This window comes from Lepidochelys kempii, chromosome 1 (genome assembly GCF_965140285.1).
Source record: "Lepidochelys kempii isolate rLepKem1 chromosome 1, rLepKem1.hap1, whole genome shotgun sequence".
Classification (NCBI taxonomy): Eukaryota; Metazoa; Chordata; order Testudines; family Cheloniidae; genus Lepidochelys; species Lepidochelys kempii.
This window is the reverse complement of record NC_136380.1, coordinates 215367578-215393327: the sequence shown is the minus strand read 5'-3', so window position 1 is coordinate 215393327 and position 25750 is coordinate 215367578. Positions and strand designations below refer to the sequence as shown.

Sequence of the window (25750 nt, the reverse complement as noted above, 5' to 3'; positions counted from 1 at the left end):
CAACTTTGAGTTGTAAGTCGTGTTCTCGTCCATCTTTCCTGTTGAAGGAAAAGGCCCAGTAGGGACCATCGAATTGTAGAAGTAAATGCTTGGTTACAGAACTGGTTTCGGAGAGAGGGTTTTGGATTCTTTGACCATGAGATGTTGTTCCAGGAAGAAGGATTGCAAGGAAGAGATGGGATCCACTTAATGAAGAGAGGGAAGAGCATCTTCGCAGGCAAGCTTGTCAATCTAGCGAGGAGGACTTTATATTAGGTTCACCATGGGATAGAGACCTAAGCCCTGAGGTAAGTGTGGAAGTGGGAGGAAACAAAAGGAGGAGGGTGCAACAGGGGAGCCCTCCTGATTCATACTGAGAAAGTAGGGCAATCAGCTACTTATCTTAGGTGCCTGTACATGAAAGCAAGAAGCCTGGGAAACAAGCAGGAAGAATTAGAAGTCCTGGCAGAGTCAAGGAACTATGATGTGATTGGAATAACAGAGACTTGTTGGGGTAACTCACATGACTGGAGCACTGTCATGGATGGGTATAAGCTGTTCAGGAAGGACAGGCGAGGCAGAAAAGGTGGAGGAGTTGCACTGTATATAAGAGAGCAGTATGATTGCTCAGAGCTCCAGTATGAAACTGTAGAAAAGCCTGTTGAGAGTCTTTGGGTTAAGTTTAGAGGCGAGAGCAACAAGGGTGATGTCATGGTGGGCATCTGCTATAGACCACCGGATCAGGAGGATGAGGTAAGCGAGGCTTTCTTCAGACAAGTAACAGAAGTTTCCAGGTCACAGGCCCTGGTATTAATGGGGGACTTTAATCACCCTGACATCTGCTTGGAGAGCAATACAGCAGTGCACAATCCAGGAAGCTTTTGGGGAGTGTTGGTGAGAACTGGTACAAGTGATGGAGGAACCAATTAGGGGCCGAGCTCCTCTTGACCTGCTGCTCACAAACAGGGAAGAATTAGTAGGGGAAGTAGAAGTGGGTGGCAACCTGGGCAGCAGTGACCATGAGATGGTTGAGTTCAGGATCCTGACAAAAGGAAGAAAGGAGAGCAGCTGAATACAGACCCTGGACTTCAGAAAAGCTGATTTTGACTCCTGCAAAGAACTGATGGGCAGGATCTCCTGGGAAGCTAATACGAGGAGAAAGGAGTCCACGAGAGTTAGCTGTATTTTAAAGAAGCCTTATTGAGGGCGCAGGAACAAACCACCCCAATGTGCAGAAAGAATAGCAAATATGACTGGCAACCAGCTTGGCTTAACAGAGCAATCTTCAGTGAGATTAAACACAAAAAAGAAACTTACAAGAAGTGGAAACTTGGACAGATGACTAGGGAGGAGTATAAAAATATTGCTCGAGCATGCAGGGGTGTAATCACAAAGGCCAAAGAACAATTGGAGTTGCAGCTAGCAAGGGCAAAAGAACATGACTATGATGCTGTGAAAAGCTTGTATTCATTCCTGCATGCAAGTCCTGAATTTGCAGTTCTCCAGAAACAAGTTACCTCTTTAAAAACCAAAACCACAGAATTTACACAGACAGGACTGTGTTTTCTTCAGCCATTGCAAAGAGAAATAAGTGAGAAATAAGCAGATAGGCGAGAAGGGAAGAGGAAGAAAGAGAGAGAGACAATTTCTTGGTCAAAAGGGAACATTTTTCTTTGTGACATCCTCTTATAGGAAGTTCTGGACTGCTCTGTTGCCTCATTTGTATCTACCAATGCACTGAAAAGGAGCCCTCTCTAAAACAGCAGATCTTTTCCCTCACTCAACAGCTGCAGAACCTGAAACGTGCTATATTTTTTTTAGTTGAAATATAAGCTTCCGTCTTCACCAGCTATGACAGAAGAAATAACATATGCGGATCTGGAATTTAATAAATCTTATGCACTGGAAAATATCCCAAAGCCTGACGCTCCTGTGGAAAAAGGTACGATCTCTATGGGGCTTTTTAGTTGTGCTTAAAGTAGCTGGGCTGGGAAGTGCTCTAACCTAATCTTAGGCAGAATGGACCAAATTCACTCCTTTAACTCCCTCCTTCTCAGTAGAGTCACACCAGTGGTGAATTTCTCCTGTTTTATTGTGATTACTGCAGAGGCATGCACGGTGCTGTTCAAACCATGGAGGGAGATGTCCCTCCCCATACCATTTTACTATATAGGGACCCACTCCTGCAAACATCAATTGCTGAAAGTAGTACTTACTACCGTGAGTAGTCCTATTGACTTTAATAGGACTACCCATGGGAGTGAGCAGTGTGAAAGGTAGTAAGTGTTTGAGGATCAGGCTCTAGAGTAGAGTCTGACAGTCTTGAGGACATATTGTGCCATCAGTTCATAATGAATTCAGTGGGGATTTCTATAGAATCATCCATGGGATGATGTGGCCCTAGGTTAAGATTTTACAGTTGCCAAATTCTGTTCCATGGGGAAACGAGAATCTTTGTTCTCTTTCATGTAGGACCGACTCCAGGTTGCTTCTTTCTCATGGGAGGTGGTAACATTTGGTGACAAATGATAACTTGCTTTCAGGGTATGGAGCATTTGTGGCATCTCCATGTGAGAGGGTAAACACAGCCAGAGAAGGGGAAAACACTTGAAATTGTCATAGGTCACTTTAAAAAAAATACACCAAGAGCACATTAGTAAGTGTAAGAAAAACATTCCTCAAAAAACAAACCTGATTCATGGAACCTTTTCCTGAAACAATGAATGAGAGATTATGTAAGTAAAACACTCACAAACCTGGTCTTTTGTTTTCTCTGGCTCCCTGACCAGTTCAGACCTCACAGCCCCATCCTGTCCTCTGCAGCAGGATTTGCATTCAGCTAAGGAAACCGCAGTCCTCAAGTGAATCAAACTGAAAACCACATTCCCTTTTTTTGCTTAAATTTCTGAGAGCGCCAGTTGTGATGCCTTTAGGCTCCAATTTGGGGCTATACCTCGTTAGGGAAGGTGTTAGGTTATTTTGTCTTTACGTACAGGCTAGTCCTCTGGTATAAATTAGAGCATTCTGAAGGCTGCTCCAACTTGTGTCTGCTGCTAGTGACCATAAGTGGTTATTACAGCAGTTGGGGATCTCCAGAGTTCAGGGAAGCCCTAACTGTGCCTTCTTTTTCAGAGCCACCACTTTACACCAGCCATAGGGAGGGGAGTTGACAGCACAGCTACTGCACTGATATGATCCTCCTGGGCCAGCTTTGTCACTGTGTCCCAAGGGTGCTGTGCATAGGGGTCACAGCTAGGGTGACCAGATGCCCCGATTTTATCTGGATTGTCCGGATTATTAGGGGTTTTGTCTTAGATAGGACTTTATTACACGCCCCCGCCCACCCCCATTTCCCCTCTCCTCTTCCCAATTTTTCACACTTGCTATCTGGTCACCTTAGTCACAGCACAGGGAAGGATCTGGGGCATCTAAGTATTGTTAAGTGCCCAGAACCTAGGCTGGAAAGAGAAAGAGAAAGAAAAAGAAATCCTGTTTCTGATACTGACCAATGTCAAAAGCTTTAAAGGAAGATTTAATAGTCTGGCTCCTGGAAGATGTTGTAAGCAGGCACACAGATCTTTCAGTGCTCTCTGGACACACGCTGGCTGCAGCCAGCTTCTTTGCAGCAACTTTTGAGGATGGCTTTGCAACTCTTTGGGTTTGTTCCCTCATTCCCGACCCAGCCTCCTCTGAGATTTAAAGTGAACTTCCTTCTCGTCAGCGTGCCCAGGAAAAGCAGTCCAACACCTAACATAACCACTTCCAGAAACTTGACTGTCTTTCAGGCAGTCATTGAATTCAGTGGAGTTAACCTTGATTTGCACCAGTGCAGTGGGAGGAGAAGCGGAGCCATAGGTATCTTTAACATAAGCAATGTTTATTTTGCCTTGGATAGAGAGTAAAAAGAAAAATGGCAAAAGTAAACAAAAGGTGCCATATCCTCAGCTGTGCCAAAGCTCCATTCAGTGCAGCTAAGGGGGAAGCAGATAAAAGGGAGTTTACACCACCTTTGCTAATCATGAGGCCAACTGAGGCTGTATGATGGGGCTTAACCCCCATCATCTGCAAGGTAAGGGAAAGTACCCCCAATTACTCAGCTCCACACCTGAGGGTGATTAACTAGTTGCCTACTAGCCAGAGTAGGTGAAGCTGGGCCTTATAAGTAGATTGAGGGATCTCACTTAGGGGAAGAGAGTGGCGAGGAGGCAGGTCTCTCTGGCAGAGAGAAGTGATGGGATAAGATTTAACAGACAGGGTACAATGGCAGAAGAACAATACAGAGGCAGGTTAGGCACCTGCAAGAAAAGCCCTGTGCAAAGGCAAACAAGGGAACTACAGAGAAGTTGAGAGAAGCAGAAGGACTATTAGTTTAAGGATCTGTTTGATGTTGTTTGTGCTACTCTGGAAGAAGCTGAACTCTTATGTGACCTGGCTAGAGGGCTGAGCTACAGAAGACACAGACAGGGGGTAGGGAGAATACATTGGCTGGGACTGGCCATTGTAGCCAAATAAGTAGTCACCAGAGGTGGTATGAGAGTCATAGAGCTCTGCAATGCTGCATCTAGGCATCAGGTGTGCCCTAGAGACGAAGACACACACTTACAGGCTGACCCCTCCCTCAGCATAATTTAGAGCAGCCTCAGGCCTGGCTGCAACAGTGTCCACGGGGCTCCTTCACAAGTGATGGTCACTGGAGTGCAGGGGCATTCTCACCATGTCGCCTTCCTAGCCATGTCCTAGACACCCGCTTTATGTTATGGCCAGGTGGTATGAAGTTGGCTACTCCAGCTAGGAATTTCCCTATCATGGTGGATTCCCATGTAGATGGCTAAGTAGACTTTCTTCCTGTTTTACATTGCCGGAGCAACATAAAGCAGGCAAACCACGGTGGCAGGGACCTGGTTCAATAAGGAGACTAGAAATACAGCTAGACTAAAAACACGCTTGCAGTTAATTTCACGGGATATTGGCTAAGTAAGATGAAAACTGTTATGTTTCAGAAAGTCCTTTTGTTTCTTTCCACTACAGCATGATGCCTTTTTTCAGAGGACCAGCCTCTCTCTGAGAGCATGTGGGTCATGGGCCTGTCTACATTACAAAAACAACCATGTAGGGAGGCCCATTTACAAGACTGGTTAAAACAGCATTCTATTTTGAAGAGAAAATGGGAACTAACCTGGATTTAACAGGGTCTTCTGTCTGTGCTCCAGCCTTGGACTTATGCAAAATGTTAATATGAACTGGGTACACAGTTACTGTCCCATACACACTCCAAATTGGAACTGGATTGTAATTAATTGGGAAGTTAACTCATTTGTAGCTAGAACTGATCAAAACTTGGTGTCGCTATTCTGACTTCAGTAGATCATTCCAATTTACCCCAGCTGAGGATCTGGTTCAAGTGCATATTATCCAATCAAAGAGTTCATAAAATTGAGTTGTAACATCTTGGTTGTCTCCAAAAGGGTTTGAAACCTCCCTACTCCTACTCAAGATTCCCCTGTTTATGATCCCAGGGTTGCATTAGCTCTTTTCGCCACAGAATCACACTGGTAGGTTGTGTTCAGCTGATCATCCGCCACCACTCCCAAACTTTTTTCAGAGTTACTGCTTCCCAGGTCAGAGTCCCTCATCATCAAAGTATGGTCTGCATTCTTTGTTCCCAGATGATACATTTAGCCATATTAAAACACATATTGTTTGCTTGGTGCCCAGTTTACTAAGCTATCGAGATCATTCTGAATCAGTGACCCGCCCTTTTCATTATTTACCACTCCCCAAATTTTTGTATCGTCTGCAAACTTCATCAATGATGATTTTATGTTTTCCTCCAGGTCATTGATAAAAATGCTATATAGTTACATTTTGAGACCTATTTGTTACCTAGTTGTTAATCCATTTAATGTGTGTCATGTTAATGTTATAGCATTCTAGTTTTTTTAACAAAATGTCATGCGGCACCGTGTCAAATGCCTTACAGAAGGCAAAGTACATTATATCAATCCTATTATTTTTATCAACCGAACTTGCAATCTCATAAAAAAAATCAAGTTAGTTTGACCAGATCTATTTTCCATAAATGCATGCTGATTTGCATTAATTATATTAATGTCCTTTAGTTCATTATTTATCGAGTTCCATATCAGATACTCCATTATCTTGTCAAGAATTGATGGTAGGCTGATAGGTTTATAATTATCTGGGTCATCCTGTTTACTTTTTTTAAAAGTTGGCATAGCATTAGCTTTCTTCCACTTTTCTGGAACTTCCTCATTACTCCGAGACTTATTGAAAATTAACATTAATGGTCCAGCAAGCTCCTCAGCCAGCTTTTTTAAAACTCTTGAATACAAATTATCTGGACCTGCTGATTTTAAAATGTTCTAACTTTAGTAGCTTGTTTAACAATCTTCAGAGATACAAGTGGAATAGAAAGAGTGCTATTACCACCATATGATGAGACTGCATCATCTGTTTTCTTCCCCAAACACAGAACACAAATATTTATTGAACACTTCTGCCTTTTCTGCATTATTATTGATAATTCTACCATTTCCATCTTGCAATGGACCCATACCATTGTCAGGATTCATTTTGTTCCTAATATATTTAAAAAATTCCTTCTCACTGTCCTTAACTCTGCTGCCACAGATTTCTACTTCCGTCCCATGGCTTCATAGAATCATAGAAGATTAGGGTTGGAAGAGACCTCAGGAGGTCATCTAGTCCAATCCCCTGCTCAAAGCAGGACCAACTCCAAATAAATCATCCCAGCCAGGGTTTTGTCAAGCCGGGCCTTAAAAACCTCTACGGATGGAGATTCCATCACCTCTCTAGGTAACCCATTCCGGTGCTTCACCACCCTCCTTGTGAAATAGTGTTTCCTGATATCCAACCTAGACCTCCCCCACTGCTACTTGAGACCATTGCTCATTGTTCTGTCATCTGCCACCACTGAGAACAGCCTAGCTCCATCCCCTTTGGAACTCCCCTTTAGGTAATTGAAGTCTGCTATCAAATTCCCCCTCATTCTTCTCTTCTGCAGACTACCTAAGCCCAGTTCCCTCGGCCTCTCCTCGTAAGTCATGTGCCCCAGCCCCCTCATAATTTTCTTTGCCCTCCGCTGGACTCTCTCCAATTTGTCCACATCCTTTCTGTAGTGGGGGGCCCAAAACTGGATGTAATACTTCAGATGTGGCCTCACCAGTGCTGAATAGATGGTGATAATCACTTCCCTCGATCTGCTGGCAATGCTCCTACTAATGCAACCCAATATGCCGTTAGCCTTCTTGGCAACAAGGGCACACTTCTGACTCATATCCAGCCTCTCGTCCACTGTAATCTCCAGGTCCTTTTCTGCAGAACTGCTGCTTAGCTAGTCGGTCTCCAGCCTCTAGTAGTGCATGAGATTCTTTCATCCTAAGTGCAGGACTCTGCACTTGTCCTTGTTGAACATCATCAGTTTTCTTTTGGCCCAATCCTCCAATTTAGCTAGGTCACTCTGGACCCTATTCCTACCCTCCAGTGTATCTATTTCTCCCCCCAGCTTAGTGTCATCCATGAACTTGCTGAGGGTGGAATCCATCCCATCATCCAGATCATTAATGAAGATGTTGAACAAAACCAGGCCAAGGACTGACCTGTGGGGCTCTCCACTTGATACAGCTGCCAACTAGACATCGAGCCGTTGATCACTACCTATCGATCCCGATGATCTACCCAGATTTCTATCCACCTTATAATCCATTATCAATTTCCTGCAATTCCTAACTTCTGATTGTGACATACTCAGTGTAGAATCCAGACTAATGAGTAGCTGTTTCGCTCCTGCCCTCTAACCTGGGTTGCCCTTTACAATGCTTTGCTGCTGTACCCTATGGTAAATTCCCTGAGCTGAGTCTTCCCACACAGAGCTGATTGCAGACGCTGTGATTCTACACCTGGGTGTGTCCCCTACCTGTGCGTGTAGCAGGACAGGGTGAGGCAGCCCAGGCTGGTAGAATGAGTGGGCTCAGTGGGACCCCAACACAACAGGTGGCATCTCAGAAGGGGGGTCCAACCCATCACAATCTGAAAAGGCATACTTTGTATAAACCTTATTACAATAGTGTGTAGGGTGTGAACACAGGGATACATTATTTCACAATGATTTATATTCATTACTATCAACTTCCCCTTTATTCCATTTTGTGTGTGTGTGTATATATTATATTTCTTTAATTGTTCAGGGTAAGCTTTTGCTGCCTCTTCATTGACAGATGCAGCTTCACCAGTAGTCTGCACGTTTTTGAGGTTGAAGCAGTTCCTAAAACTGTTAAGCCAACCTTGGCTGGCTTTGAATTCCTTCTCATCAAAAGGCTGTCCCTCTTTGGCGGGAGTTTTGAATAGCACGTAGAGGCTAAGAGCCTTTTCTCACAGCGTGTTTCCTTCGATATAATATTTTACAGCTGCCTTCAATTGTCTTATAATCCAGACTGGTTTTTTAACCAGCACAGCCTTCTTTGTGGGATTGTGACTTTTTGGGCATCTAGAGAAGTGTTAAATGATTCCCAATTTTCATTTCATTTCACACACACACTTAGTGCTTTAAGAGGGTCAATATATATATAAATAATATTACTGGTCTGGACTTTATTCTGCTGTTCCTCCAGGGCTCCCCTCCTCATCCTCCACATGGCGTCTGGCTGCCTTGACTTTCCTCATACTGTGCTTGGCATTGCTGCTAGGGATGTTAGCCCTTGGGATTGTGTGTAAGTATCAATATTTTATTTATTCATTCATTTGGTGCTTGTAAAAGATGCCAGATTGATATCCATCCTTTCTAGTCTGAAGTTGATGATTTAACTGGTTCAAAGGTACAGCGGGGGCAGTGATAATGCAAGTTTCCCAGACACACTCTCACCAATTAATGTACTTTAACCTTGGCCCTGCTCCAGAGTAGTATTAATGCTACAAGTGACAATCTGTGTAGCCCATTCACTCCTTGGCCTCTCTGCTTAAATTGCCAAAGAGAAGCCTTCTTGTGCCAGTTATGGTGGTGGTTTTTGTGCTGTGGAAACCTGTCCCATTAGGAACTGGAGTGACATCCACTAACTCATTTCATACTGTACACTTCTCAGGAGGCATGCCTTTTGGTTAATACTGACCTGCATTGGATAAACATTGGTGACAAAAAGGTGAAAGGCTCTGTACCCCATTAACAAACCAGCTCATTTTATATTGTTTTTAGTAGAAAAAAATTACACTAAATCTGTGATGTCACTTCTAATCATTACGACATGAAATGAGGCACAACATTTAAACCAGATGGACGGAATCACTAAAATTAAGAGGAGAGAGACAGGAATAATTTTGATTTGTAAATGGTCAGAATGGAAAATGCTTTTGTGAATTTCAGTTTTTCAGGTTTCCAATAACTTCCAGAAACAAATTGGGAGCCTCATGAGGAACCAGGAAACTCTGCAAACAAATTTTTCAAAAAGAATGCAAGATATGAAAGATCATTTGTGTCTTAAAGGAGAGGAAAATAATGAGAATAATGGTAATTAGGATTGTTATGCAAATGGACTCCTATCCTTTATTCCAGAATAGATAAGGTTGGGCAAAGGTTATACAATTCCCCCATCTGCTTCTCATAACATCCCTATTAAATTAACTCTGCCCTTGCATTGAAAGGGACCACAACTAAGTGTATGCAGTTAGTGGAGAGGTGAGATAAGCGAATTCCTCCTTCATGATCCATTCGATCCTCTTCTTGTGTGTTGAAATTGCTAAGAAAGCAAATAATTAATGTTAGTTATTGTGGTGCTTTTGTGATGTGATGTGACCTACCTCCTAGTAACTGGATTTTTGCTAACCAACTGATTTCACATGGGCCACAGTACAGCATCAGATGGTAACTGTCACCCGAGATGTTGCTTAGTGGTCTGCAGAACAGTGTGGAGGACTAAGGTTCAATTTTCATTCAGTACCTCTGGGACTGGGACAGGATAATGAATTGCAAAAGAAGCAGTATGTTCAGTCAGTGGGGAAGCAAGAGTACTTTGTGTGACTCAGCATTGAGCTAGGCAATGTTTTTTTAGTGAATAGTAAATGTCCAAAGTGGTGAGCAAAATTATTTCTGAATTTGGATAGAATTCCGCCAAATAAAAAATAAGGAAAAAAATCAACTAACTCAAAATGCTTCATTTTGACATTTTTGAAATGAACCATTTCAACATTTAGTTTCTAAATAAACTTTCATTTTGAAATTGTTTCATTTGACCCACATGAATTTGTTTCAGCGAGAAAGAGTTCTGAACTGATTTGAAACTTACTGAACTTTTTTTTAAAGATTTTTTTCCCCTTCAGATGCTGAGCAACCCACCCCCCACCCCCCAGCCACCCAGTTATTTACTTAGCTCTATTCAGCAACGCCCTTATAGTGAATTTGCTATGGAACCTCCAGGGTGGAACTGGGCAGTTGGATATCAAACCAGTAAAAAAATAAGCAGGAGTGAAAATGTCATCAGAGTGTTTGATTGTGGTGCCTAGAACCCTGGAGAAGTGGGGTAAGTTTCCTTTTGGATGAGAAATCTATGACAAAAAGTCTGCGTATTCCCTCAGTGCAATTGCTTGGTTTATACTATATACACCCTGGAACAGAGGTGGTCACAAACAGCATGCAGCAATCCCCGCTTTCAGGAATCTGAGGCAACACACTAATACCTGGTTTCCAGGAGATAGCCCTGCCCCAAGAATGGACTCTAATTACAGAGATTAAGGAAAATGGCAAACTCTCTGGCTGCTTGTAACAGCTCTGTCAAAAAGAGCCTCCCTCACAAAACTAACAACATAGTATTTCTTCAAAGACTACACACTGCTCATATGCTGACGAACAGAACTTGTAAGATTATGTGTAGCAGCATGACTTGGTGACTTCTGATAATAACTGGGTTTTAAATTTCTCAGCAATGAAAAATCCACCACTCCTCAATGGAGATCAAGTCATACTGTAGCAGAACTGAGACTCAGCAACTCATTTCACACAGGCTAGCGAGATTCTCCAGTTTGGTCCCAGGAGGATTAGTGTCACATCCATTACAACTCTGCAACTTCTATACGCACTCAAACCCATGGCTTCAGCTCCTGTATTCTCCACTGAACTGCTTAGGATGAGAAATAGAAACAATTTCTCTTTCATAGGACCCAGTTGTATACTGTGCCCTGCAAGCTGGCAATGGATGGGAGGTGACACCTGCTTCTACATATCAATGCAGAAGAGGTCATGGGAAGAGAGCCAGAGGTTCTGCTCCTTACAGAATTCCACCCTTCTCATGCTAAAACACAGACGTAAGCTGGTATGGTCCCTCTCCCAGTCTGTTTTATTTTAACTTTAATTAATTTCTCAGAAGCCTCTCCAAGATAAATTGCATTTTGGTTACTACAGCTCTGTTGCCTCAGGAACCACAAAGTGTGGAACAGTGCAGAGTACAGTAAATCTGTTGGTCACACTTGGAACTTATTGCCGGTGATATTAGTAAAATAGACACAAGTCTCTCAGATCCTGCTATAGTTACAAACAATGGTTTTTCTGCAGGGGGTACTGCCTTCTGGCTGATTTCAGGAGGAGGGTGGATCAGTGCTTTGTGGATAACATTTGTCCTGGTCTTCTGGGTTCCTTGAGGGATTCAAGGGAAGGATTTCCACACTTCCACAGAGTTGGATTCACCATGGTCCTAAAATTTGTGTCTTCATTTACACTGGAATAAAGTGGCCATCAAATGCCAGCATTCTGATCTGGTAGGTATTATACCCATTTTATCCTGGTGTAAATAACAAGACAATGTGCAGGACAATAGGGCACCAGACCCCATATCTCCTATAAGAACTTGGCTTCTTTTGGGAAATAATGTGGTGATTTCCTCACAGAACCATGTACTTCCAAGAGAGAATACACAATATTACTGGATTGGTTTACATAAATCTGGAGAGAACAGCTGGTATTGGACGGATGGCTCAGCTGTTTTGACACAGAAAGTAGATTGGTAAGTTATAAATATTTTGGACCAAATTGAGGCCTGTCCTGGGTGCTTGTGCAAAGGAGACAGATGGTGCCCACTTAGTTTCCTGCGCTGTCTGTGTTGTGACTAGAAGCACAGGGGCAATAGCAGCTTCTGTAGGGCTGCTAATCCCTGTCCTGTGTGGGTGAGGAGGGAGTGGGCAAGGAGCAGTGGAGCATTGACACTGACCTCACAATGCACTGGCTGGCAGAGATGAGCTTTCATGTAGAGGAAAGTAATCTGAACCAGTTGTAGGGTACATGCACATTACTTACCCCAGGGAAACTGGCAAATACAGAGTGCCCTGAATACATGCACTGAGTGCCAATGTCAAGATATAATGAAATTATGCTTTATTTTCTAGGATTGACTTGTATTCATCCTCTAATTGTGGATACCTATACAGAGAAAAAATTTATAGTTACTACTGCACAGAGAAGTACTTCTGTATCTGTGAGAAAGCAGCTGTCAAACTAAGGTACAGCAACATCAAACGGAAATTGGCTCCATCAGTATGCGATAACATATACTAGTGATTCTGTTTTCTTGTGCATATTTTTGTTTTTCAGACTTCTCACAACTGGGATTCTAATGGGCATTTTATTAGCCACTAAGCCAGAACTTTCTGCTTCTTTTCTCCACAGGTTTCAGTGATGAAAATCAAGAAACATTAACTGGAAAGATTCTTAGAAAGTAACTAGTAAAAATAAGCTACGATCAGCACAAAAGTATTACACCCGATAACTATTGATAACACCCAAAAATCTAGGAATCTAGTTCTGAAATGTGCAACAGGTGCCAAATTGAAACTAGGAACTTCTGGCATATCAATGAACCAGAAAAATTAGAGATAAAGACCTTTTCGGTCACATCTTGTGATTAGAAGCTGTCAAGGTTCTTTCCCCACTCTGAACTCTAGAGTACAGATGTGGGGACCTGCATGAAAGACCCTCTAAGCTTACTCTTAATAGCTTAGGTTAAAAACTTCCCCAAGGTACAAACTTTGCCTTGTCCTTGAACCCTATGCTGCCACCACCAAGTGTGTTAAACAAAGAACAGAGAAAGAGCCCACTTGGAGACGTCGTCCCACAAAATACCGCCCCCCCAAGCCCTACACTCGGTTTCCTGGAGAAGGCTTGATAAAAATCCTCACCAATTTGTACAGGGGAACACAGACCCAAACCCTTGGATCTTAAGAACAATGAAAAAGCAATCAGCTTCTTAAAAGAAGAATTTTAATTAAAGAAAAAGTAAAAGCATCACCTCTGTAAAATCAGGATGGTAAATACCTTACAGGTTAATCAGATTAAAATCTTAGAGAATCCCTCTAGGCAAAACAGTTACAAAAAGACACAAAAACAGGAATATACATTCCATTCAGCACAGCTATTTTACCAGCTATTAAACAAAAGGAAATCTAACATTTCTTGCTAGAGTACTCACTAACTTAAGAGTTTCTGAGGCTCCATTCCTGATCTATTCCCGGAAAAAGCATCACACAGACAGACAAACCCTTTGTTCCCCCTGCTCCAGATTTGAAAGTATCTTGTCCTCTCATTGGTCATTTGGGTCAGATGCCAGCAAGGTTATTTTTGCTTCTTAACCCTTTATAGGTAAAAGGGTTCTGCCTCTGGCCAGGAGGGATTTTATAGCCCTGTATACAGAAAGGTGGTTACCCTTCCCTTTATATTTATGACAGAAGCGCATGGTGTGATGCTTCAGAACATTAGATTCTTGAGGGCCGGGATGCACAAAAGGAGTTAGGTGCTGTGACACCGAGCCATACCTAACTTTGAGGTGCCCAGAAAACCACTGCAACTCCTGAAGTCTGAGATAGGCTCCTAGACTCTTATTCAAAATATATCAAGAGACAGGAACCTTGTAATGGGGCTTACAAAAGCCAGCACCCTAGGCAGGGAACCGCCTAAGCTGTTCAATGGGAGATGCTGAGGAGAAGTGTGTGCAAACCCTTCCCTTCTCACAGGGACAGGCATCTACGTCCAGGCTGCAGGGAGGTGCCTAGCCCTGCTGCTCAATCTTAGCTGAAAACCTTAATTATATCCCTCTTCCCCTTACTTCTCTCTTTTCTAGGATGAACAACCCAAATCTTTAGTCTCTCCTGGTATGGAAGCCGTTCCGTACCCTTCACCATCTTTGTGCCCTTTGTGACATTCTGGGGTACAATTCAGACTAGTGGATGGCTGTGTCACCTCTGCAGTGTAACCTGGGGTGCCCTTTACAATACCTTGCTGCTGTAGTCTCCAACCTACACAGCTCATAAACAGCCACCAGCATGTAAGTCACTGTGTGTGCTGCAGCCAGCCAGCCACCCCTTGGCTCTCACCAGCTTTGGGTATTCTGCAGTGACCCTGTGATGGGGTCAAGACTCACCGCCGCTGGCGCCTCCCACTGGTTGCTCCGGGAATTAGCTCTGTCCAGTCCTGGAGCACCCTCTTGCCCGCTGTGGGTTCTGCTGCCCTGGGTCCCGCATTGCTCCCCACTTGGCAGCGTTCGCTTCAGGACATTGCCCTCCGGCAATGCCCACTACTCCAGACTTACCCCCTTCCAGGGAGATTAACAGCAGTTTTTGGGACTCACACCTGCCTCAGTGGACAACCACAACCCAAAGTCAAGCCCCTTACCTCAGGGGCAAGTTGCAGTCTGTACTGGCCACTGTCTTCGGTGGCCAGGTGCAGTGTAAGGGAGGGATGGGGCAACCCAGGCCTGCCCACTACTCTGAGTCCTGAGCCAGGGACCCTCTAGTGGCAGCCTCTTTCTGCCCTCCTTTGTTCCCCTCTTGTCCTCCTATTCTTCCCTGGGCCAGTTCCCCTTTGGCCCTGTACACCTTCTCAGCCCTTTGTAGGAGGGTCTGCAGCCTGGCAGGTAATGGGGATGGAGCTCTCTCCTGCTCCCCCGAGCCTGCCCAGCATTGCTCTGTCCAAGATGCTCACTCCCTAGCTCAGGAGCCAGTCCTCCTCCCCTGCTAGTCAGGGAGAAACTGATCCCACCCCTGCTAGGCACCTTTATATAGGACCTAGCTTGGCCCTGATTGGCTGCCTCATAATCTGCCCTGATTGTCTGTCCACAGGCCCTTGCTGATTGGCCGCTGGTCTGTGCAGCCTCTACGGCCTGTTCCAGCCCTTCTCCGGAGGGGCTGGGGCAGCCGCCCCACCGCAGACCCCAACACCTGCCCCCCCGGTCTCAAATTTCCCCCAGAAATATATGTACTGTATTTCCCAGCCCCCTCCTGGACAGTAAAAATATATTAAGTCTTATATATATATTAAGTCTTATATATTAAAATATATTAAGTCTTATATATTAAACTTGGGATGCCGCTTGTTCAGGGAAAGCCCCTGGCAGGCCGGGCCGGTTTGTTTACCTGCCGTGTCTGCAGGTTCGGCCAATTGCAGCTCCCAGTGGCTGTGGTTCATTCCTGCAGGCCAATCGTACCGGCCACCACTTCCCGCAGCCCCCATTGGCCTGAAGTGGCAAACCGCGGCCAGTGGGAGCCGCGATCGGCTGAACCTGCAGATGCAGCAGGTAAACAAACCGGCTCAGCCCGCCAGGGGCTTTCCCTGAACAAGCGGCACCCCAAGTTTCGGAAACACTGCTTTAAGGGAATAATATGCCATTTTATTATCTTAAATAGTTATCCAAGCACTTCAAGCTAATCACACTGGATTAGAAAAAACTGTCAAACAAGTTTATTAACTACAAAGAGATTGATTTTTTTGAAGCAGAAGTAATGAGGCTTAAAAGTCAGAAATGGTTATCAGAAAAATAAACATAAAATGTTTACTAGTGACTAACTTAACAAACTATATTAGATTCAATCAAAATCTCTCAACACATCCTTCCAGCAATGTTACTGACCAAACTCTTCAGGTCAAGACCCCCTCCTCAGAAAGGCTGCTTCCTTTGTCTCTTCCGGGGCTGAGAATGTGATGGGCAGGGAGAGAGCGAGCAGTCCCTTGGGGTGTGTCATAAATATAAAGGGAAGGGTAAACCCCTTTAAAATTCCTCCTGGCCAGAGGAAAAATCCTCTCACCTGTAAAGGGTTAAGAAGCTAAAGGTAACCTGACCAAAATGACCAATGAGGAGACAAGATACTTTCAAAAGCTGGGAGGAGGGAGAAAAACAAAGGGTCTGTGTCTGTCTGTATGATGCTTTGGCCGGGAACAGAACAGGAATGGAGTCTTAGAACTTTTAGTAAGTAATCTAGCTAGGTATGTGTTAGATTATGATTTCTTTAAATGGCTGAGAAAATAGCTGTGCTGTATAGAATGAATATTCCTGTCTGTGTGTCTTTTTTGTAACTTAAGGTTTTGCCTAGAGGGATTCTCTATGTTTTGAATCTAATTACCCTGTAAGGTATCTACCATCCTGATTTTACAGAGGTGATTCCTTTTTACTTCTATTAAAAGTCTTCTTGTAAGAAAACTGAATGCTTTTTCATTGTTCTAAGATCCAAGGGTTTGGGCCTGTGGTCACCTATGCAAATTGGTGAGGATTTTTACCAAACCTTCTCCAGGAAGCGGGGTGCAAGGGTTGGGAGGATTTTGGGGGGAAAGACGTGTCCAAACTACATTTTTTCAGGAACCCAGATAAAGTTTGGTGGTGGCAGTGGAAGTCCAGGGGCAAAAGGGTAAAATTAATTTGTATCTTGGGGAAGTTTTAACCTAAGCTGGTAAAAGTAAGCATAGGGGGTTTTCATGCAGGTCCCCACATCTGTACCCTAGAGTTCAGAGTGAGGAAGGAACCTTGACAGGGTGTTTGTTCCTCCTTTTTATACTTTCAGTCCCCTTCTTGAAAAACATTTCCAGCTGAGACTCAGGAGACAAAGGAAGGATATTTCCTGCTGTTTTTTCACCTGTTCGAACTTCCTTTGTCTCCCCTTCCAGTTTGATTGCTCTCTTTCCTGCTTAAATGCAAATTAACGCTAGCACACAATCCTTCCTTTGTTCAGGACAGACCTAACTTCTGCCTGGGCAAGGCTGCATGGTTTTGAACATGTGTTAATAACAGCCTACAGGGGGAATCTTACAATCTTCCTATACCATGGTACCACACATATTTTACCAGGACAACACTGACCAGCAAATTATGGGTTTTCAGGTAATACCTTACAGGGCGTACTTGTACAAAGATTATTACAATAGTGTGTACAGTGTGAATACAGTGGTGTATTCTGTCAAACCCTTCTCTAAACCTTTTTCAGTTCCACTTAGGGCTGTCAAGTGATTTAAAAATGTAATTTCAATTAATTGCATGATTAAAAATTTAATCATGATTAATTGCACAATTAAACAATAATAGAAAACCATTAAAATATTTTGGATGTTTTCTACATTTTCAAACATATTGATATCAATTACAACACAGAATACCAAGTGTACAGTGTTCACTTTATATTTATTTTTATTACAAATATTTGCACTGTAAAAGCAAAATAGTATTTTTCAATTCACCTAATACAAGTACTGTAGTGCAATCTCTTTATCATGAAAGTTGAACTACAAATGTAGAAATATGTACAAAAAATTGCATTAAAAATAAAACAATGTAATATTTAAAAGCCTACAAGTCCACTCAGTCCTATTTCTTGTTCAGCCAATCACTCAGACAAACAAGTTTGGTTACATTTGCATGAGATAATGCTGCCTGCTTCTTGTTTACAACATCCCCTGAAAATGAGAACAGACATTCGCATGGCACTGTCATAACTGATTTTGCAAGATATTTACATGCCAGATGCGCTAAAGATTCATAAGTCCCTTCAAGGCTTCAACCACCATTCCAGGGAACATGCATTCATGCTGATGATGGGTTCTGCTCGATAACGATCCAAAGCAGAGCCGACCGACGCACGTTCATTTTCATGATCTCAGTCAGATGCCACCAGCAGAAGTTTGATTTTCTTTTTTGGTGGTTCAGGTTCTGTAGTTTCCACATTGGAGTGTTGCTCTTTTAAGTCTTCTGAAAGCATGCTCCACACCTCGTCCCTCTCAGATTTTGGAAGGCACTTCAGATTCTTAAATCCTGGCTCAAGTGCTGTAGCTATCTATAGAAATCTAACATCGGTTCCTTCTTTGCATTTTGTCAAATCTGCAATGAAAGTGTTCTTAAAATGAACATGTGCTGGGTCATCATCCGAGACTGCTATAATATGAAATATACGGCAGAATGCGGGTAAAAAACAGAGCAGGAGACATATAATTTTCCCCCAAGGAGTTCAGTCACAAATTTAATTAACGCATTATTTTTTTAATGAGTGTCATCAGCATGTCCTCTGGAATGGTGGCCAAAGCATGAAGGGGCATACAAATATTGAGCATATCTGGCATGTTAATACCTTGCAATGCTGGCTATAAAAATGCCATGCGAATGCCTGTTCTCAATTTCAGGTGACATTGTAAATAAAAAGCAGGCAGCATTATAGCCCATAAATGGAAACAAACTTGTTTGTCTGAGCGATTGGCTGAACAAGAAGTAGGACTGAGTGGATTTGTAGGTGCTAAAGTTTTACATTGTTTTGTTTTTGAGTGCAGTTATACAACAAAAAAAATCTACTTTTGTAAATTGCACTTTCATGAAAGTGATCACTTTCACTACTTATATGAGGTGAATTGAAAAATACTATTTCTTCTGTTTATCATATTTACAGTGCAAATATTTGTAATAAAAATAATGATATAAAGTGAGCACGGGACACTTTGTATTCTGTGTTGTAACTGAAATGAATATATTTGAAAATGTAGAAAAACATCCAAAATAGTTAATAAATTTCAATTGGTATTCTATTGTTTAAACATGTGATTAAAACTGCTATTAATCACAATTAATTTTTTAAATCAAGCTTAATTTTTTTGAGTTAATTGCATGAGTTAACGGTGATTAATCAACAGCCCTAGTTCCACAACATTCTTTTTTAAATGGGGAAACCAGAACTGGACACAGAAATCTATGGACTATGGATATATATCTATTTATATAGTGGCATCATGATATTTTCTGTCTGATTTTCAATCCCTTTCCTAATAGCTCCTAACATTCTGTTAGCCATTTTTATCACTGCTGAACATTAATATGGAGTTTTGAGAGAACTATCCAGAATGATTCCCAAATCTCCTTCTTGGATGGCAACAGCTCATTCAGACCCCAGTCACAAACTTTTTTGAGATCCCTTTGTAACTCTTCCCAGTCTGCTTTGGACTTAACTCTCTTGAGTAATCTTCTTTTGTCTGCAAATGTTGACACCTCACTGTTTACTCCTTTTTCCAGATCACTCATGAATACTTTGAACAGCATTGGTCACAGTTCAGATCCCTGGGGGACCCCACTATTTACCTCTCTCCATTCTGAAAAGTGACCATTCATTCCTACCCTTTGTCTCCTGTCTTTTAACCAGTTACTGATTCATGAGAGGACCTTGCCAGGATCTCCTCTGGAGCCCTTTTTAAGGACTGGCATTACAGTAGCTACCTTCCAGCCATCTGGTACAGAGACTTCTTTCAGCGACAGTAGTTCTGCAATTTCATATTTTGCATGAACTCACCTGAGGTACCCAATCTGGCATGCACTCCCTGAACACGGTTACCAAATCAGTTCTTGGGGCTGGATGCAATGCATCGAGGTTGCTGAGGGAGTTGGCTGATGTGATTGCAGACCCATTGGCCATTATCTTTGAAAACTTGTGGCGATCAGGGGAGGTCCCAGATGACTGGAAAAAGGCAACTAGAGGGTCCATCTTCAAAAAAGGGAAGAAGGAGAACCTGGGGAACTACAGACCGGCCTTACCTTAGTTCCCACAAAAATCATGGAACAGGTCCTCAAGGAATCCATTTTGAAGCACTTGGAGAAGAGGAAGGTGATCAGGAACAGTCAACATGGATTTGCCAAGGGCAAGTCATGCCTGACCAACCTGATTGCCTTCGATGATGAGATAACTGGCTCTGTGGATATGGGGAAAGTGGTGGACGTGATCTACCTTGACTTTAGCAAAGCTTTTGATACTGTCTCCCACAGTATTCTAGCCAGCAAGTTAAAGAAGTATGGATTGGATGAATGGACTATAAGGTGGATAGAAAGCTGGCTAGATCATCGGGCTCAGCGCGTACTGATCAATCGGTTGATGTCTAGTTGGCAGCTGGTATCAAGTGGATTGCCCCAGGGGTCGGTCCTGGGGCCGATTTTGTTCAACATCTTCATTAATGATCTGGATGATGGGATGGATTCCACCCTCAGCAAGTTCACGGATGACACTAAGCTGGGGGGAGAGGTAGATATGCTGGAGGGTAGGGGTAGGGTCCAGAGTGACCTAGTCAAATTGGAGTATTGGGCCAAAAGAAATCTGATGAGGTTCAACAAGGATAAATGCAGAATCCTGCACTTAAGATGGAAGAACCCCATGCATTGCTATAGGCTGGGGACCGACTGGCTAAGCAGTAGTTCTGCAGAAAAGGACCTGCGGATTACAGTGGATGAGAAGCTGGATATGAGTCAGCAGTGTGCCCTTGTTGCCAAGAAGGCTAACGGCATATTGGGCTGCATTAGTAGGAGCATTGCCAGCAGATCAAGGGAAGTGATTATCACCCTCTATTCAGCACTGGTGAGGCCACATCTGAAGTATTACATCTGATTTTGGGTCTCCCACTACAGAAAGTATGTGGACAAATTGGAGAGAGTCCAGTGGAGGGCAATGAAAATGATTAGGGGGCTGGGGCACTTGACTTACGAGGAGAGGCTGAGGGAAATGGGCTTCTTTAGTCTGCAGAAGAGGAGAGTGAGGGGGGATTTCATATCAGCCTTCGATTACCTGAAGGGGGGTTCCAAAGAGGATGGAGCTAGGCTGTTCTCAGTGGTGGCAGATGATAGAACAAGGAGCAATGGTCTCAAGTTGCAGTGGTGGAGGTGTAGGTTGGATATTAGGAGAAACTCTTTCACTAGGAGGGTGGTGAAGCACTGGAATGTGTTACCTAGGGAGGTGTTGAAATCTCTATCGTTAGAGGTTTTTAAGGTCAGGCTTGACAAAGCCCTTGCTGGGATGATTTAGTAGGGGTTGGATCTGCTTTGAGCAGGGGATTGGACTAGATGACCTCCTGAGGTCTCTCCCAACCCTAATCTTATGTGATTCTATGATTCTGTCCCCATCTAGTGCTGGGTAGGCCAGCTAGAGATCGATGAGTCTGCTACAGACTTGGCTAAGAGAGAAGTGTCTTTTACCTCATGCACTAGAAGTTCATACATTTAGCTCAGAGGTCCCAGTTTGAGTTTGCTTTACATTGGTTTTTAGCTCTGGCTGTATCTAGAAACACTGGTTTGGGGTTCAATGACCTAGATGTTGGTGTCTTCACTGCTATCTGGGTGACACATCCCAGATTCCCTCCAGAGGTTCCATCACTATGCAGGGGGCTGGCAGGGCTGTGAGCACTTTACAATCAGGTCTATTGTCCTAGGGTTCAGGGCTTGGCCCTGCCAGGCTCTTCAACAGTTTGGAGAATCATGTTTCACTGAGAGGGACTCGAACAGTTCTTGTGGAGATGGCCCTGTCTAGAAATGGCCATGTGTGTAACTCAAACATGCCACGATGTAGTGAAACAGTGCTTTGTTTCTTGGATCTATATCTACCAACTTGCCAAACACTGTGCATATCTGTTTGTTACCGCATATGTCTATGCTGATCAGAATTGCAAGAGAAAAAAATCTGGATCTGTGAGAAGGCAGCCATCCAGCTGAGGTTAAAGACAATCAATAGTGGGAAGTGTGGTTTATCAGTATGAAATTATTATTTTTCAGCCGTGGGAAGATCCTCTGTTTGCTCTGCATTGTTAGTTTTTTGGTTCTTCAAAGTTTTCAAATGGTGATTTAAATAGGTGTGTAGTCAGTGTCCAAATCAGCGTCTTCATTTGCATTGTTTTTAGGACACCTCTGTTAAAAACTACATTACTTAGGGAACACACATAGGGTGCTATCCACAAAGTCTGTTAATCCAGCTCTGAAATGTGCAATGGATACCAAATTGAAACTTGCAAATCCTGACAAATTATAAAGCTGTTGAACTGAGATATGGAAAGAACTATAGGGTCACATCTTGTTCATCCCCTGGAAGCCCAGTATATGATTGTCTCCCATTGTCTATTTGACAGATATTTGTCTATTGCAGATTTAACTCAGGTGATGAGTTTTCAACCATTTTCATTCAGGAGTCTATTCTGCCAAAAATTTCCTGATCACTAACCCTAAACATTTCTATTTCCCTCAGGTTTTTCACACATCTATTAAACCCTCCAACAACCCTAAACACATTCCTCTGACCTTCTGTACATACCTGTAGAAGGTGGCAGTATCCCTACTATTCAGTCATCACTTAGCCAAATTATGCATATGTAGCTCTTTAAGATTCTGGAGGGATTTGAATTATGAAGAATGTTTAAACATTTTGTGAGAAATGAAGATTTAGAAAGTACTCTGATAGGTCATTTTCAGATGATTAGATCTTTAGGTTGCATCTTGTAATACTGTAGGACATAATGAAAGACCCTGTAAATAGAGTGGATAGAAAATCTCTGTAACTCACTGCCTCAGGCTAAAAGAGTTAAATATTGTGGCTGGATTTTAAAACAAGTTGAAAATTTTAGGGTTATCATAATGTTCGCAGTCATGTAATTGGCAAAAAGAATAATAAATGGATTTCTGTGATGAACGTTTCTTGGGGTTACTCCTGAAGCCACTCAGAAATGTCAGGCAATGAAGAAAGTTGCCACTGTCTTATATGATGCTGATTCTGGACTGGAACGTGCACAGTCCCCCGGGGCTCAAGAGGCTGCACTGGCTGCCAGGCTCAATTCAAAGTGTTAGTGTGAGTGAATCTGAAAAGATCATTTTAATTTGGATGCTTTGCACCGTACTGATCAACCCTTTCCTTTGTTTTATTCCAGTGCGTGAGGTAGAGCGTAACATGTGAGCTGACAGTCCCCAGATCCATTCAGCTAGGTTTGCAGGATTCTCACTGAAAGGCTCTCCTCTCTGAAATGTACTGCCTCGCAGATCCAGCCGAGGACTCCTCTGCACAGACATTGCACTGGTGTATCTGGGGCAGAGTCGACCAATGTGGTGTCTCGCTGTTAAACGTTGGGGTGGGTCTTAAATGTAGATTTTAGTTCAGTTGAATTTTGTACTATTTGTATTGTACTCTTTTTAAAATGTTGCATGCTTTATCTCCTGTGTTATTTTTATACTACTGCATGTGGATCAATCAGTTTAAGGGCCTTTTCTGTATAGTACATGTGCTTTGATCTTTGGTCAGGTGTCATTTAAAAATTTGAATAAAAGTAGTATCTTTTACTTCCAGGGCACCCTCTGTCTGAAGAATAGAAAACTCTTGTGTGTTCTTGTGAAGAGGGAGACCAGTTGGGGTGCACCATGTAACAGGCCCTAGTTTCAGCTGGAGTTGGGTAGTAGCAAGAGACTTTCACCATGGGAGCTTTGATTCCGGATGTCCGCTCCCCCTCCCTAGATCAGACAGAGTAGAGGTCACCCTGGTATGGTCACCAACCCAGGGCTCTTACTGACATGATCTACTCTTGAATACATTTGTTTCTTGATTAAATGAACTTTAACCCAGGGCCCCAATTCTCTTTTCATTAATGTTTACACAAACAAAACAGCAGGATCATAAAAGGAAGAGGAAAGTAACGTGAACAATGCTGAAGAGAAGTGCAGTCCAGCAGTTGCAAACATTGTCATGAATACATTTACACTTTTTGTTAGTGATGACAATTATAATTCTGAAAAAGCCACTTCCAGTAGATATGGGGATCTCAAGGATTAGGGCATATGCATAACACTCATGCTGTGGCAATTTACACTCTGTGGGTCAAATTTTCAAGGGTTTCTTTGCAACACTTGAGTCTGGAAACCTGATTTCAAAAATAAAGTTAGACTCTGCAGAATCTGAATATACCACAAAGGCCACCAAATACATCAAGTGGGCCAGTTCCAGTCCATGGGCCAGTGTTCAATGTACCTGAACGACAGTACACATCTTCCTCAAATAAACAACAACAGGAAAATACATGCCATGTCACATGAGATGTACTCCATTCCATTCATACATCCTCCTGGCGACTCTAAGGAAAACCGGGAAAACCGAGAAGTCTGCTGCTTGCCAGGGGCTAAGATTCGTGATGTGACGGAGAGACTGCCGAGACTCATCAAGCCCTCGGATCGCTACCCCTTCCTGCTTCTCCACGTGGGCACCAATGATACTGCCAAGAATGACCTTGAGCGGATCACTGCGGACTATGTGGCTCTAGGAAGAAGAATAAAGGAGTTGGAGGCGCAAGTGGTGTTCTCGTCCATCCTCCCCGTGGAAGGAAAAGGCCTAGGTAGGGAGCGTCGAATCGTGGAAGTCAACGAATGGCTACGCAGATGGTGTCGGAGAGAAGGCTTTGGTTTCTTTGACCATGGGATGGTGTTCCATGAAGGAGGAGTGCTGGGTAGAGACGGGCTCCATCTTACGAAGAGAGGGAAGAGCATCTTTGCCAGCAGGCTGGCTAACCTAGTGAGGAGGGCTTTAAACTAGGTTCACCGGGGGAAGGAGACCAAAGCCCTGAGGTAAGTGGGAAAGCGGGATACCGGGAGGAAGCACAGGCAGGAATGTCTGTGAGGGGAGGGCTCCTGCCTCATACTGGCAATGAGGGGCGATCAACAGGTTATCTCAAGTGCTTATATACAAATGCACAAAGCCTTGGAAACAAGCAGGGAGAACTGGAGGTCCTGGTGATGTCAAGGAACTATGACGTGATCGGAATAACAGAGACTTGGTGGGATAACTCATATGACTGGAGTACTGTCATGGATGGTTATAAACTGTTCAGGAAGGACAGGCAGGGCAGAAAAGGTGGGGGAGTAGCGCTGTATGTAAGGGAGCAGTATGACTGCTCAGAGCTCCGGTACGAAACTGCAGAAAAACCTGAGTGTCTCTGGATTAAGTTTAGAAGTGTGTGCAACAAGAGTGATGTAGTGGTGGGAGTCTGCTATAGACCACCGGACCAGGGGGATGAGGTGGATGAGGCTTTCTTCCGGCAGCTCACGGAAGCTACTAGATCGCATGCCCTGATTCTCATGGGTGACTTTAATTTTCCTGATATCTGCTGGGAGAGCAATACAGCGGTGCATAGACAATCCAGGAAGTTTTTGGAAAGTGTAGGGGACAATTTCCTGGTGCAAGTGCTAGAGGAGCCAACTAGGGGGGGTGCTTTTCTTGACCTGCTGCTCACAAACCGGGTAGAATTAGTGGGGGAAGCAAAAGTGGATGGGAATCTGGGAGGCAGTGACCATGAGTTGGTTGAGTTCAGGATCCTGACGCAGGGAACAAAGGTAAGCAGCAGGATACGGACCCTGGACTTCAGGAAAGCAGACTTCGACTCCCTCAGGGAACGGATGGCCAGGATCCCCTGGGGGACTAACTTGAAGGGGAAAGGAGTCCAGGAGAGCTGGCTGTATTTCAAGGAATCCCTGTTGAGGTTACAGGGACAAACCATCCCGATGAGTCGAAAGAATAGTAAATATGGCAGGCGACCAACTTGGCTTAATGGTGAAATCCTAGCGGATCTTAAACATAAAAAAGAAGCTTACAAGAAGTGGAAGGTTGGACATATGACCAGGGAAGAGTATAAAAATATTGCTCGGGCATGTAGGAATGTTATCAGGAGGGCCAAATCGCA

At 43.4% G+C, this 25750-nt stretch overlaps 1 protein-coding gene across 1 annotated transcript; it reads left to right on the top strand.

The window, feature by feature from the left end:
• Window positions 1–1143: 1143 nt before the first annotated feature.
• LOC140898767 (C-type lectin domain family 12 member B) lies at window positions 1144–25228 on the top strand. The gene is made up of 7 exons (XM_073313136.2): window positions 1144–1921; window positions 8631–8729; window positions 9377–9520; window positions 11164–11318; window positions 11890–12005; window positions 12385–12498; window positions 22961–25228. The coding sequence occupies exons 1-7, from the start codon at window positions 1831–1833 to the stop codon at window positions 22965–22967; spliced, it is 726 nt and encodes a 241-aa protein (XP_073169237.1). The 5' UTR covers window positions 1144–1830; the 3' UTR covers window positions 22968–25228.
• Window positions 25229–25750: the final 522 nt, after the last annotated feature.